This window comes from Panthera uncia, chromosome B1, assembly GCF_023721935.1.
Source record: "Panthera uncia isolate 11264 chromosome B1, Puncia_PCG_1.0, whole genome shotgun sequence".
NCBI classification, from domain to species: Eukaryota; Metazoa; Chordata; class Mammalia; order Carnivora; family Felidae; genus Panthera; species Panthera uncia.
Window position 1 is genome coordinate 9441564 of NC_064811.1, and position 13846 is coordinate 9455409.

A 13846-nucleotide genomic window follows, 5' to 3' on the forward strand; every position below is an offset into this window, starting at 1 on the left:
AACGTTTATTTATTTTTGAGAGAGAGAGAGAGAGAGAGAGAGAAGACAGAGCATGAGCCGGGGAGGGACAAAGAGTGAGAGAGGGAGGCATAGATTCTGAAGCAGGCTCTGGGCGCTGAGCTGTCAACACAGAGCCCGACACGGGGCTCGAACCCACAAGCTGTGAGATCATGACCTGAACCGAAGTCGGGCGCTCAACCGACTGAGCCACCCAGGCGCCCCAGTCACTGTTTTTAACATGTCACCACGAATGGCTTCTCAGGTCTTGGGGTGATCCCTGAGGACTATTTGATACTTCTGCTTATGAGGCTCTTGAGATCACATACTCTGGAGGCTGTGCCTTCAGATGGTTTTGCCTTGGAGGGTCCCTGTTCTGACCACTCTGGACAGTCCTGGGTGAGGATCCACATACACCGCTCCCTACATACCATCCTCCTCCGTCGCCTTGTCTACCTAATGCACACCTGCTCATCCTTCCATAATTTGGCTCCAACTTAGGGGGAGTGACCAGCACTTACGGAAATTTAAACCTTCTATATTCTTTGACCCTCCGAGTCTCTTTCATGGAAATACTTGGGGGAAACACAGAACTATATGCCTATGAAAGTTCATCGCAGCTTTATTTGTAATAGTAAAAACCATAAAAACTGGAGACCACTAAAGCTCTAACAAATGGGAAAATGCGTTACAGACTACTTTCAGCTGTTAAAACAAATGAAGTCAATCTGTATATGCTAACACCGAGTTAAAAAAAAAAGAAATTACAGAACACTACAAATGCTATGATTTCATCTTTGTTTAAATACAGAATTGTATTTAAGGTGGGTATCGTGAAATGTGGGAAACCTTGCTATGCACTTCTATGTATCTTACTTTCTATAATTAAAGGGGAGAGAGACAGACTGGTTCAGCTTAAAGCCAGGCCCTCCCCAAGGCCCTCCCAGCAGAGCTAGCCCCACCGGTCATGCATGTATCAGTCTTACACAGAGAACCTTCCTCACTGGCAGTTACTTCTGCAAACTCTCTGAGCACAGGAACCACATTCTCCACCTCCATTTCCCTGGTACTCACAAGGAACCCCGCTTACTAATGTTTGTCGGGGGAGTAATTTAAAGAGCCAAGGTCATCATAGTAAATATAATAGCTGCTCTCCTAGCCCCTTCTCCAAGAACTCAGACCGTGGTCTCGGATACTACGTGCTTCCAAAGACACTAACTCTACTCTTACCCCAGGAACAGACAGCACTTGATTCACTTTGAGTCAACCAGCAAATCATATTCATCTGGTCATAGCAGTTAGTTTAGAGTGGACAAAGGTATGTAAGCTGAAATCAGAGTAAGTCTCAGGATTTTGGCCAGGAATGACAGGACAAAGATATTTCTCCAAAGGCTCACAAATGAGAAAGCAATTATCTCTGTTGGGGGCTGAGGGAAAGGGAAGAAATTGGGTCTTTGGGGACCTCATCATGCTCTGAGATCTTGCTCTGCCTGAACTTTGCAGTTGTGTGAATACTATGGACTGGATGTTTGAGTCCCCCCCCCCAAATTCATATATTGAAACCCTAGTCCCCAGTGTGATAGTATTTGGAGGTGAGGCATTTGGGAGGTTTCAATATCATGAAGGTGGAATACTGTGATGGGAGTGGAGTCCTTGCGGAGAGCAGAGGAGGTAGGAAATCTCCTTCTCTGCATGCATACATGTGAGAACATAACCAGAAAGAGAGCCCTTACCAAGAACCTGACCACGCTGGCACCCTGAACTTGGACCTCCAGCCTCCAGAACCATGAAAAATAAATATGTCGCTTCAACACTCAGTCTATGGAATTCTGTTCTAGCAGCTGAACTGCCTAAGATGCTGAGCACATATATTCCCCATAAACATTGGTAGCGTTTCTGTTACTTGAACCAAAATCGCCTTGACCGTTCTACGTGGCTTATATGGACATTCCAACATTTAAAAACAAACAAAAAAGAACAGACTTAAATTTGGTCACATACTCTCAAGTTCCTAGTATCTTTTTCCCTGGTTGATGTGCAAACCAGAAGAGATGCTACAGTACTGATTAGAAACAAACCAGAAATAATTGTCCATTGTCACCATTCTCATTTCTATTTCCCTAACCCAGTGATTCTCGAAGTGTGGTCCCAGGACTCCTAGGACTCCTGAGATCGTCATCAAGGGGTCCACAAGGTCCAAACTATTGTCAACACACTAAGATGTTATTAACTTTTTAAATTCATGAGTCCACAATGGAGTTTTCTAGAGGCCATGTAATGTTCCCAGAATTATCTGAAAATGCTATTAAAAGCCAACCATTTAAGTGTGATGCTGGGTTTTCTTCATATACTTCAATCAAGACAGCATCAGCAATACACTGAATAAAGAAACAGCCCTGAGTAACCAACTGCTTTCTATTAAAGCCAGACTTACAGAGATTTGCAAAAATGCAAAACAACGTCACTTTTCTTGGTACATTTTGCCGTTTTGGAAAATGTGCTATTTTTCATGAAAAAAATGTTACTTGTGCTTAACCTATAGTGAGCTGGTGATATTAACTCAGTTTTAGTTTCTTATTTGATAAATGCCAATGGGTATCATCCACGTAACAAAAACTGTCTGGGATCCTCAATAATTTTTAAGAATGGAAAGGGGTCCCGAGACCAGAGTTTGGGAGCTGCTGTAAATCCTGGGGCTCTCTCCTACGAAGCCTGCAGTGGACCCTGGAGACGGTGCACAGAGACCGGGAGGAGCCTGTGCATGCCGGGAGCAGCTCTGTGCTCGCTGGGGCCCAGCCAGAGTCCAAGGGACAACAAGCAGAGCTTTGAAGGGATGCACGGGCTTTCCAGCTTTTGGAAAGGACCTGTGACAGCATCTTCCGTGGCAGGAAGGTGCAGGGAGCCACGTGCTGGGGAAAGAGCAAGAGTTTGCTCCAGAGCAGTTTGCCTCCTTGCACACTTACTTGGTAAGAAGAGATTTAAACAATTACCTTATATGAAACTGACAAAGAGTCAGTTTGATGAGAAACTGTATATGCTAAGAAAGAGTATATGCTAAAAATGAAATAGGAAAGAACTCTCTCCAACCTATTTTAAAAAGTGAGAGGAAAATTCATATAGCCTGTGTTTTATAATTATGAATCAGCTATTGATTTTAAGCTGCAACAGAAAGTCAAACCGCAGACCAGGAAAACAGTAATGTGGACAACCACTAAAAAGGGCTTACCTGCTCCACTTGGCTGTCTCCCATACAGACTTTCTGGTGCCGCTAGAATTTCCTGGGTTTTCTCTTCCTCTGATGGTACAAATGTCTAAAAAGTCCAAAGCACCATAAAACACTAAGTTAACTGAGGTTCTGATGACAAGAAGGCAAGACTAACCTCAAGGTAATGAAGGCATCTTGCAACAATATAAAAGACCACGTTCAAGTCTGTGCAGAATTGAAAGCGAACACATGCCAAACTTTGAAAACGAAAGTCAGTCTAATCTCATATTTCATCCATCAGTGGTTGCCCCGTCCCCTTAAAAGTGAAACGCCACCGTAATACGACACACAAGACGACCCCCCCGCCCCCATCACGTCCCCTCTCTCGTCAGGCCTCCGTTCCTGCCCCGCTGCGGGGTCTGGGGCTCACAACTGCCCTCCTGCTCCACGTCCAGAACATACTTCTTTGCCTGCAAGGCTCTTTTCCGTTTCGTTCCCCTCTGGTAAATCCCTACTCTGCTTATGAACCACCACTCAAATGTCTTCTTTGCAAGCCCTCCTGTCTGCGCACCATTGCTCCTGCTGGTAAGCTGACCCTCCTCTGCACTGTGCATCGTTCCCGTGCTTACTGCTACCTTGTCTCACACACTCAGAGGGGGCCGTGGATTCGGCTGCAGAGATTCAAGTCACATTTTGGACATGGAACGCGTAGGAACTGGCAATGGCTTAAATGTAGGGTGACACCGAGAGACTGCGGGTGACTCCTGGTTTGAGTACATGGAACTGATGATGGCACTACGTGTTGAGATTATTAGCTTTCCTTGCATAGGACACGACCATGACAACGTGTAAACGTCCGAAGTACAGTGGGAACAGGAGCCGTGTGATGCTGAAGGATGCACACGTCTACGCGTGGTGACATAGTACTTACACCACGTGCAGCCCAGTGTAACTGAACTGTCAGCCATACCTCAGTTTTCAAGCTGCCTTTCAGTGCCCATCCTCCCAAAACACTCGACGGAGATTCTTCAGTGCCTAAAGAAAGCCAAACCATTAGCCAGTTTAAGAATTTGCTTGCAAAAAAAAAAAACCATGCTGAATCAAAAGGTAACAATGTTGTTCCCTAGCCTGCCGTGACCCCTTCCTCCGCTGTTTTATTTTGCTGTCGGTAGAAAACAACAAAAGGAGGACGTGTGAAAAATCGTGGCTGAAAGGCAGGAGTCGTTTACTAAGTTTGGGGGTGAAATTGTTTCTCGCTGTTAAGATGGCTGCCCAGAAAGAATAACAGAAGATTATTTCTGGAGACGTGATATTTCCAAATATTTTTCTACAGTGTTCTGCATCAAGTTTGGCCCTAAAAGAAAAAACTCTGGGCCACTGAGCTATATTCTCAACAAAGAACATGTTTATGAACAGATTCACTTTGCTTGCTTCACCCTGACACAGCAGAGTTGAAAATAAAGTTACGAAACCGGGAGGCAGACAGAAAGAAAATGGCATTTTCTCTGGTAAGACTCAGTCCTACCCCTGTTGTGATCCTTCCTTTCTCTCGCCCTCATCCCTCTGTGACTGTGGCCTCAGTTCTTTCATCCACCCACACAGAAGCCTCCAAAGAAAATCCTTCCTTTCTCTAAGAGGATGCGGGCTTTTCCTTGCTAAAATCTCTTCTATTTTTTTTTCTTTTTAACGTTTATTCACTTTTCACAGAGACAGAGCACAAGCGGGGAGGGGCAGAAAGACAGGGAGACACAGAATCCGAAGCAGGCTCCAGGCTCCGAGCTGTCAGCACAGAGCCCGACGAGGGGCTCGAACCCACGAACCGTGAGATCATGACCTGAGCTGAAGTCGGACGCTCAACTGACTGAGCCACCCAGGCGCCCCAAACCTGTTCTATCTTGTTCCTTCAGGGAAACAAAGCAGGGGAGAAAGGAGTAGCAGACTGTAGCAATGGTTAATGCATAAAAAGTTGCAGAACACTTGGGGCGCCTGGGTGGCTCAGTCAGTTGAGTGTCTGACTTCGGCTCAGGTCATGATCTCGTGGCCTGTGGGTTCAAGCCCCTTGTCGAGCTCTGTGCTGACAGCCTGGAGCCTGGAGCCCGCTTCTGATTCTGTGTCCCCCTCTCTCTCTGCCCCTCCCCCACTCATTCTCTGTCTGTCAAAAATAAACAAAATTGGCAGAACACTCAATTTTCCCAGGCAAAAAGCAATGGAAAAATTTCAAGTCCCTTATTTCAACCCTTGGAACACTTCTTAATGCCCCTTAAGTCCCTAAAATGAACAGGACTCAATCTATTGGCCTCAGCTTCCTGAGGCTGTATTTGATGACATCTAAGGGCTGTTGCAGTTTAAAAGTCCAGAACACTCTAAATTCACACACCCACAGAAAAGAAGTCGACGTCCCTGACTCCCTCAGGTCCAGCCCATGACGTCCCTTTGAGTTCCCACAGCGCCTGCCATCAGAGCGTCCCTGCCTACTTAAAATGCAAAGCCGGATTCACAGCTGCTCCCCTTCCCCAAAGCCCAGCACAGTCGTGGCTGGCACAGGGTGTCCCAAGTTGGATGGCACAGTGAATGACTGAGCCTAAAGGTTACCCCTTTGAAAGTTACCAACTGTTTCTACCAACATCTACTCTCTGAAATCTGTCAGGAGGGAACACGCTTCTTTTTGTCTTTCAAATTCCAAACCAGAAGCTCACTTTACCTGAATGAAAAACTCCGTTAAAAAATACTGTGCTCCCCTGATGACAAGTAGCCAGCCGGACTGAACTGACACTCATCGCAAATCTATAGGATGTTAGATGAGGGCTGAATCGTGTTTGTTTTTGCACTATTATTCCCCGTTTTATACGATGGAAAACTAAGGCTCGGAAGTAATTTTTTTCTAAAGGGCCCTAAGTACCATGCAAGTTATTTAAACTCTCTGAACCTATTTTCTCATGTGTAAATGGAGTGATAAAAAAATGCTCACTTCACAGGGCTGTTGTAAGGTAGTGTTCATTGTGACAAAAACCCGAGGCTTCGAGGTTTAGTACCTTGCAGCAGTCATGCAAATCACACACGGGTGGCTGACCTCCCCTCCCCCAGCTTCCTGCCTCTGCTCTCCTGCCACATGAGAAACGGGTCTAAGGTTTTAAGTTTTTAAACCCATGGTTCTGAGCTCAGTCTTCCTACTTGAGAAGTTATTTTGTGACATCCTGGAAGCAAAACCACCTTTTGAAAGATGGTTTTAAACATACCCTACGTGCAATCACCTTTGTAAAACGCCAGTATGTACAATTAGGGCGAGTCTCACCTATATCGTGCAAATTCTCCTCAGGAGGAACAATGACCTTGAGGTCTCTTTCCTCCTGCAATGATTTCCTCATGCCACTACCGTCTGCTGCTTTCTCACTGGACCCTTGGATTGTCCGTCCGCCGTTGTGGTCACTTGTCACGGTCAAGTCCTGCTCACGTCTTGGAGCCGACGGAGCTACAGCGCAGGCAGCTGGAAGGGGCGCCCCGTGGGAAGGACCAGTTTCTGACTCTTGGCCATTAACACATTCACTGGTGGTGGTTTTCCCGGGGTCGGCCGGCCCACGGTGCCCCGGAGAGGGCGGCCGCGCTGCAGCGTCTGGGACAGGAGGCACGTTGTCGGCCCTCCCGGCACCGGGACTCACTGCCGGCAAACAGCGGCTCCCGAGGGAGGCGTCCCCGGCCGTCCGCCCCTGTCCATCCTCGGGTGCGCCCGCTCCCCTCTGCTCGCCCCTCCCTGCCCAACAGGTGTCATGCCCTGCCGCGGCGGCCCCCTGGCCCCCCCGCCCTCTCTGAACGGAGCTCGGCCACGTGCTCCTCTCTGCCACGCCGACGAGGGGCGAAGGGCTCTCGCTGCGTTCTGTCACTGCCGGTGGCACCTCGCAGGGACGGTCCTCGGGGCCTGTGGCTCTGGCCCCTGGCGGCGGTGCTGGGTGTGGAGGGCTGTTCGGGGCCATCGGGCTGGGCGTCGGGGCCTCGCCCCGGCTCCTCCTGGCGGCCGAGGGGTCTCTTCTGTCGGCGACGCTGGCGGTCAGCGGGCTCTCCTCGTGCCTGTCGAGGCCGGCAGGCAGCAGCACGCACTCGGCCGTGCTGGTGGAGATGATGGCCGTGTCGCTGGAGTCCTCCGTCCTTGCAGCGGCGGGCCGCTCATCGTCCCGTGGGACAGCGCCCCGCATGACCGCCTCGCGGCCTTCGGAGGTGCTTGTGGAAATCATGGCGGTGTCGCCGACCTCCTCCGCCCGCACGGCCGAGGGGTGGCCTTCCTCCCGCGGGGCGGCGCTGGACACGGGGCCCTCGCAGTCCTCCCCCGAGCTGGTGGAGATGATGGCACTGCCGTCCTTCTCTTCCAGGGCGGTGGTGGGCCGCGCGCCTGCCACAGAGGCCTCGCGCTCCTCCGCTATGCTGGTGGAGATGAGTGCACACTCGTCCTTCTCCTCCTTGCTGGTCGAGGCAAGGGGGCTTTCAGCTTGCGTGGGCGCGCTGGGCATGGGCACCTCGAAGTCGTCGGCGCTCGCCGAGCCGGCGCCTTTGGCACTCTCCTCCGCCGCGGCCGCCGGCGGCTGACTCTCGGCACACGCGAGGGTCGTCGCGCTAGAAATCGGCACCTCGAACTCTTCGCCGATGCTTGTGGAAATCATGGCACACTCGTCTTTGTCCTCATTTCTCACGGCAGCCAGCTGGCTCTCACCTGACACCGCACTGGGCATGGGGGCCTCGAATTCTTCCCCGTTTATGCCGACACCTTCCCGATCTGCCCCACCTCTCAGTGCGCTTGAATGACCCTCCTGTACATCGGCAACTGTGCTCAGCTGAGGGGTGCAGTCGTTTGTCGTGCTGGTGGAAATCAGCAAGCCTTTGCCTGGACTTTTGCCCCCAGCTACGGCAGCTGGGTTGGAAACGGTGTCACTGGCTGTAGTGGCCAGAAGGCCATCACACTCTTCATTTTCCCCAGAGGTGATGATTCCTTCGTCTTCCTTCCCACCAGGCGACATGTGCCCAGCTTCACATTGTGGGCCCGCACCCGACCCGAGTGCCTCGTAACTGCCCCCCACCAAGCCAGTGGAAGTAGTGGTGTCGTCCACTTTTTCTTTCCTGGTGAGCGGACTGTCACTGTGATCTGAAGCTGCACTGGTCATGGGAGCCTCGCAACCTCCGGGAACTGGGGCCACGTCACCCTTCCCTGAAGCCGCACTGGTCACGCTGCTTTCTACGACGCCTTTGGCGCTGGAGCAGATCTCCGGATCTTTCATGCCCTTCTCCGCACCGCTCAAGCTGTCAACACCGCTCTCGTTGGCGTTGGTGACGGTGGCTCCGGCCTCAGCTCCCACGCACCCTGCCGCAGTACCAATCTGACCGTCCCCTTCTTCGGCACTTCCGCAGATCGATACCCCCTCGCTTTCCTCCTCTGCCCCGGTGCAGGTGGACGCATGCCCGATTTCATTCCCCCTTCCGGTGCTGGTCACCACACCTTCACCTTCCTCGTCCTCCTCTTTTGCGCCGGTGCTCGTTACAATGCCTTCGTCGTCACATGGGCCAGCGGCGACCAACGGCACGTTAGTGGCTTCTTTGGCTACCGTGCTGTCCATTGCGCTCTCTCCATTTTCTTCTGATTCAGAGCTCAGAGCAAAGCCCTCGCTGCCCTCTTCCGAGCCTGTGCAGCTCGCTGGCCCCTCTCCATCTTCTTCTGTTATCCCAGTGCTGGTGACGGCACTCTCACCTTCCGCGCCGTCATTCACAGAAGCGTCTCCGTCCTGGGGGGCGCTGGTTCCTGGTGGCGCGTCACTCCCCGCCAGGGCCACAGCTGCGCCTGTAACCACACGCTCCTCCTGTCGCTCTGCGCCTGTGACGGAGCACATGACGAAAGCAGCGCTTCTCCTTTCCGCTCCGGTGCATGTCACAGTCCCCTCGGTTTCTTTTTTGGGGCCCGTTCTCGTCACATTTCTCTGGAACCCATCCACCTCCTCACTGCTTAAGGAGCCCTCCCTTACTTCTGTCCCGGCACTTGTCACCGCGCCATCGCTTTCAACCTCACTGATAAAGGTGACAGTTCTTTCCGCCATTTCCAACGCACTACGTGAAGAACCGTCACACTTCTCTTCAGAGCCGGCGCTGGTGACAGCATCATCTTTCTCTTCTGTCACCCCACTATTGACATTGTCTTCAATTGTTACTGCGTGAGCAGTCACGGGGTCGGCTGCCCTTTCTTCGGATTCAGCCATAGCACACTCTGCACTCTCTCCCTCCTTGGTGCTTGTGAGGAAGGTTTCGCTTTCGGCAAACCCTTCTGTGACAACGCCTCCGCCTTCTTCGGCCGCCGCGAAGACGGTGCATTCGCTGGCTTCTGCCCCGACGCGAAGGGGACTGTTTCCAGAGCAGACACCTGCTACGAAGCCTTCGTCTGCCTCAATGCTCATGCAGGGCACAGCCACCTCACCCTGTCCTGTTTCTGAGGACGTGGTTGTAGCATCCCCCGCCTTCACGGTATTGAAGGGAACACCTTCGCCCTTCCCTTCGGAACTGGTGGCAAAAGAAGACTTTTCTGCTCTGCCAGGCCCGGCGGTCACACCCTCAGCATTTCCACTCCTTTGCTGCAAAACTGGGGAAGCGGCATTACATCCAACACTGGTGTCCACCTCGCTGTTTTCAGCCCTTCTTTCAACATCAACTGATGTGTTTTCTATTTCACCTGGGCCACTACTACACTTGAGCACAACTGTCTCGGCAGCTTTGTCTGTCCGCGTGCCGAGCACTGGGTCAACGGTGACGCCATGCTTTTTGCCATTTTCTTGCACAGCTCTCACTGTCTGCTTTGAACTGGGCTCTGTGCTTAAGTCACTTTCTTTCCTGGCCACGTCCATCAAGCCATCTTCTGTGTTAACACTCTCATTTTCCATCCTCGCGTCAGTTAACTTGCCACCAACAGGCATGTTTACTTGTCCCTGCTTACTGTGCAACACAGTGGGCTGGTAACCTTCTGGAATGTGTCTTTTGCTATCCACGCTTGCTTTTGCCAGTGTATCTACTGTGGAAACTGCCCCACTTTCTTTGCTGTCACCTGTCATAAGGACTTGTGATTCCCTAGCAGTCAAACTTGTGTTAGGAACACCAGAGCGCTCCACAAGTGAGGGGCTGGCTGGGTCGCCTTCTAAAACAGTCCTCCCGTCAACCAAAGGAATTACATCCGAATCAGGAGACTGTTTTGGAGGCACGACAGTTACTGAACTTAAGGATGGTGAAGGATCTAAATTTGGGGAATGTACATGATCAGCATCTCCTTGGGCAGCATGTTCTTCGGGGGGTCTGGTTGTATTTTTCAAATTCTTTTGTGCCCTGTCATTGTCGGACGGGGCTCGAGGAAACGGTGTGGGACTAGTTTCGGAGTCTGTATTTGTTTCATGAGTTCCCTGGTGAATGGGTTCTTTCTCCCCAGGGTTCAGTTTGGACACAGCACTTTGGATATGCACTTTCTTGGTCAGGGTGCTTTTATGGTCAGCGTGCTTTTCAGAATTACTAACAACTCCTGTTCCACGTCCTGATTTACAGGCTGGAGCTGCTGTTTTTGAGTCTACTGTGGAAGTTCTTAATTCATCCTTCAGAACCGGGACTGCGGTTTTTTGTTTCGTAACATTTTCAGAGTCAACGTCTTGTTGAGAAATAGCATTGCTGTTGTCTTGGGTTTTAGATGCTTCAGACACATTTTCAACAGCTGGCTCGGAATCAATTTCCATTGGCTCTTGTTCAGGCATTAATGTGGTATCACCACTCCTTTTTGGTCTCTGAAGGGGGGAACTACTGGTGGTGCCCAAGGTGTTTGCTGATCTTTCTTCTCCTTTGGTCATTTCTTGGGATAAGCTTCCTCTTCGGTTTTCACACAACTTCCTACTCAATTTCCTCTCTGTAACCGAACTATTCCCTCTGGCCTTGTCGTGATTACTGTCACCTTCTTTACCATCTTTGTCATCTGATTTATTTTCTTCCCTTTTTCTCACTTCCTTACTGCTATGCTTTAAGCTTCTGCTTTTGTGTCCATCTGATAACTTCCTCTCTGGTCTGGAGGGGCCTGAATCTTTTTCAGCCTTATATTTCTCCTTCGCTAATGGTAACTTGGCTCTGTGACTCGAAGAGTCCTTCTGTACCCCGTGTGAAGAAGCGGCACCGTCCGATACAGCTTCCACACCAGTTTCCTCAGAAGGTCTGTCTTCAACTTTAGACTTTCGCTGTCTATCTGGGTTGATCTCTTCTGTGTTCTTCTCCTTATCTGGTTTTGGAGTGGTCACCTGTTTCGCGACGCTTTCTTGTAATTCCGGTTCAACTACTTTTAACTGCTTGCCTTGACTTTTTGGTTTCGACTTTAACAAAAACTTCTCTTCCAGAAGGCTCTTTGTTCTTCGCTTCTCCTTGTGAACCATCTCTTCTGGTTTCGAATTACTATCTACATTAGTTGGGTCCATATCACACTTGTCCTCTGAATAACTGTCACTTCTTCTCTGCAATGGGATTCCGTGTTGCTTTGAACTCAGAGAATCTTTCTGAACTTTAGAATCACTTGATCTTCTTGATTTGTGTTCTGCCTTAGTTTTCTCGGCTGAAACATGTCTCTCTTTTTTGTTGTTTTCTTTACGAACATTCTCATCTGTTTTTATAATATACTCAGAAACTGGCTTCCCGTCTTTGCCTAAAATTGATAATTTCCTCTCATTCTTATGTTTACTTTTTCGTTCAGTTTTATCATCCGAAGACAGTTTTGGTTGTTGACTTTGCTTTTGAGTATTTTCATCCACTTTTAAGCTTTTCTCAGAAGAGTGAAGCTCCGTCTCCTCACTCATTTTATGCAGACCGTCACCTTTATATTTATGTTTCATAGACACTTTGTCTTCTGACAGAGTCTTCTCTTTTTCAGGCTTGTCCTTTGAGGACTTTGCCTCTTTCTTAGGTAGGCTTTTCACATGTGGTGTTTCAGAATCATCTTTCTTTAGATGCTTTTCATTTTTAAGTGTGCTCTTCTGTTTCTGGGGCTCTTCGGTGCCAACCTCTGACCGTTCTGCCTGCCTCTTCCCATCTCTTGCGTCAGCCTCTTCCTGTGCCCCTTCCTCCACGACAGGGGTGGATGTGCGTCTTCTGTGTTCTCTCTCTATCTTGGACTCATTTTTGTTTTCATCAGCTGAATGCAACGACTCGGAAAGTCTCCGGGCAGGTTTACTTGGTTCGCTTTTTGCGTGAACATGCTTCAGGTCCTTTGAAGAGGACACTTTTTCCTTTTCGCCATGCTGTAAAAAAAAAAAAAAAAGGTAAAATATGAGCAATACTAAAATCAAACTTAGCATTTGGGTACCCCCGATATGCTGAGTGCCGTCACGTGTTACATGTCACTTAAGCTCGCCAGCAGCCTGTGGTAGGTACTGGTGACCCCACTTGGTGCATCGGGAAACTGAAGCTCAGTGGGACTTGATGACCTTGTCCCCAGGCCAACGACTTCAGATGAATTCATTCGCAGTCTAGGGCTCTTCCCACTGCACCGCAGAGATCTGTGCAGAGACCAGCTATCTCTCCTGAGACCTGTCCCTGCACTTTGGAGGCCTCCTTGAACTCCAAACCGTTAAAGCTCACTAACACCCAGCAGCCACTAATAAATATAAGCTGCATGAATGAGAGCTCAATGTTCTTTTCAGTTCCAAAACATGATGAAGACAATTTAAAAATTCTATAATGAAATGAAGGTTTCTTACATTTTAATTTAGGAGCCTGAATGATTTGTGGAAACCTCATGAATTCAGGCTCCTTAAAGGACATTCTAGTTAGGAAGTTTCAAATGCACGCAAAACCTCACTGTAACAGTAACCTTATCACATATCAAGCACGTGTATGTTTATGTATGCGAAGGAAGACAACGATGGACCAGAGCATCCGACCCTTCCTCCCTGTCCCACAGTATGGCACCGAGTACATTATTAATGTTAGTCAGTGAACGCAGACCACACATACTACAGTCTCATTGACCACTACCTATAATTTCTCATTCAAATAATGAGCTGAAGTTCTCAGAAGGACCTGTGTCTCTGGGTTAGTTTATCACTGCAACTTCTTACAATTTAACACAAAGATTAATGCACTTCTACAGATTCAGGAGTAGGACATAGAAAGATCTTAAAAAAACACTTTAAAGTGAAATTCCTCAAAGAAAGAACTAACAAGGATTTTATCGCCTAATTTTACAGTAAGCTTCAACCAGTTTATATGAACAAAATTTTATGAAGTCATTTTTAAAAGAAATTTATCACAAAATGAAGTTAAATATTTTAAAGTATGCCATTAAAACATCAGGATATACTTATAAATATGCCTCTAATTTCTGAATAAAGAAATCAAGATTATTTACTGGCTATGAATAATCACTAAATTATTAGTTTTCCCTTGGAAATGTGAAGATAGTTTCGGTACAGGGGTGCTTGGCTGGCTCAGACAGTAGAGCGTGAAACTCCTGATCTCAGGGTCGTGAGTTTGAGCCCTAGGTTGGGCGTGGATTCTGCTCAAAAAAAAAAAAAAAAAAAAGATAGTTTGGCTATAGAATTATAAATATGGCAGGGTAAATAAGGATCTGAATCCAGTGAAAGCAAAAGTTTATCCCAAGAAAAT

General features: G+C 48.8%; 1 protein-coding gene across 1 annotated transcript in view; it reads right to left on the reverse strand.

Annotated features, from left to right (window-relative positions):
* The window catches only part of BOD1L1 (biorientation of chromosomes in cell division 1 like 1), a 53752-nt gene that overhangs the window by 20173 nt on the left and 19733 nt on the right, over nt 1-13846 (reverse strand). The window contains exons 11-13 of the mRNA XM_049632632.1: nt 6495-12480; nt 4173-4237; nt 3224-3308 (exon numbers count right to left, since the gene is read on the reverse strand). Coding sequence (XP_049488589.1) covers nt 3224-3308; nt 4173-4237; nt 6495-12480 — 6136 coding nt within the window. The remainder of the gene's footprint in view (nt 1-3223; nt 3309-4172; nt 4238-6494; nt 12481-13846) is intronic.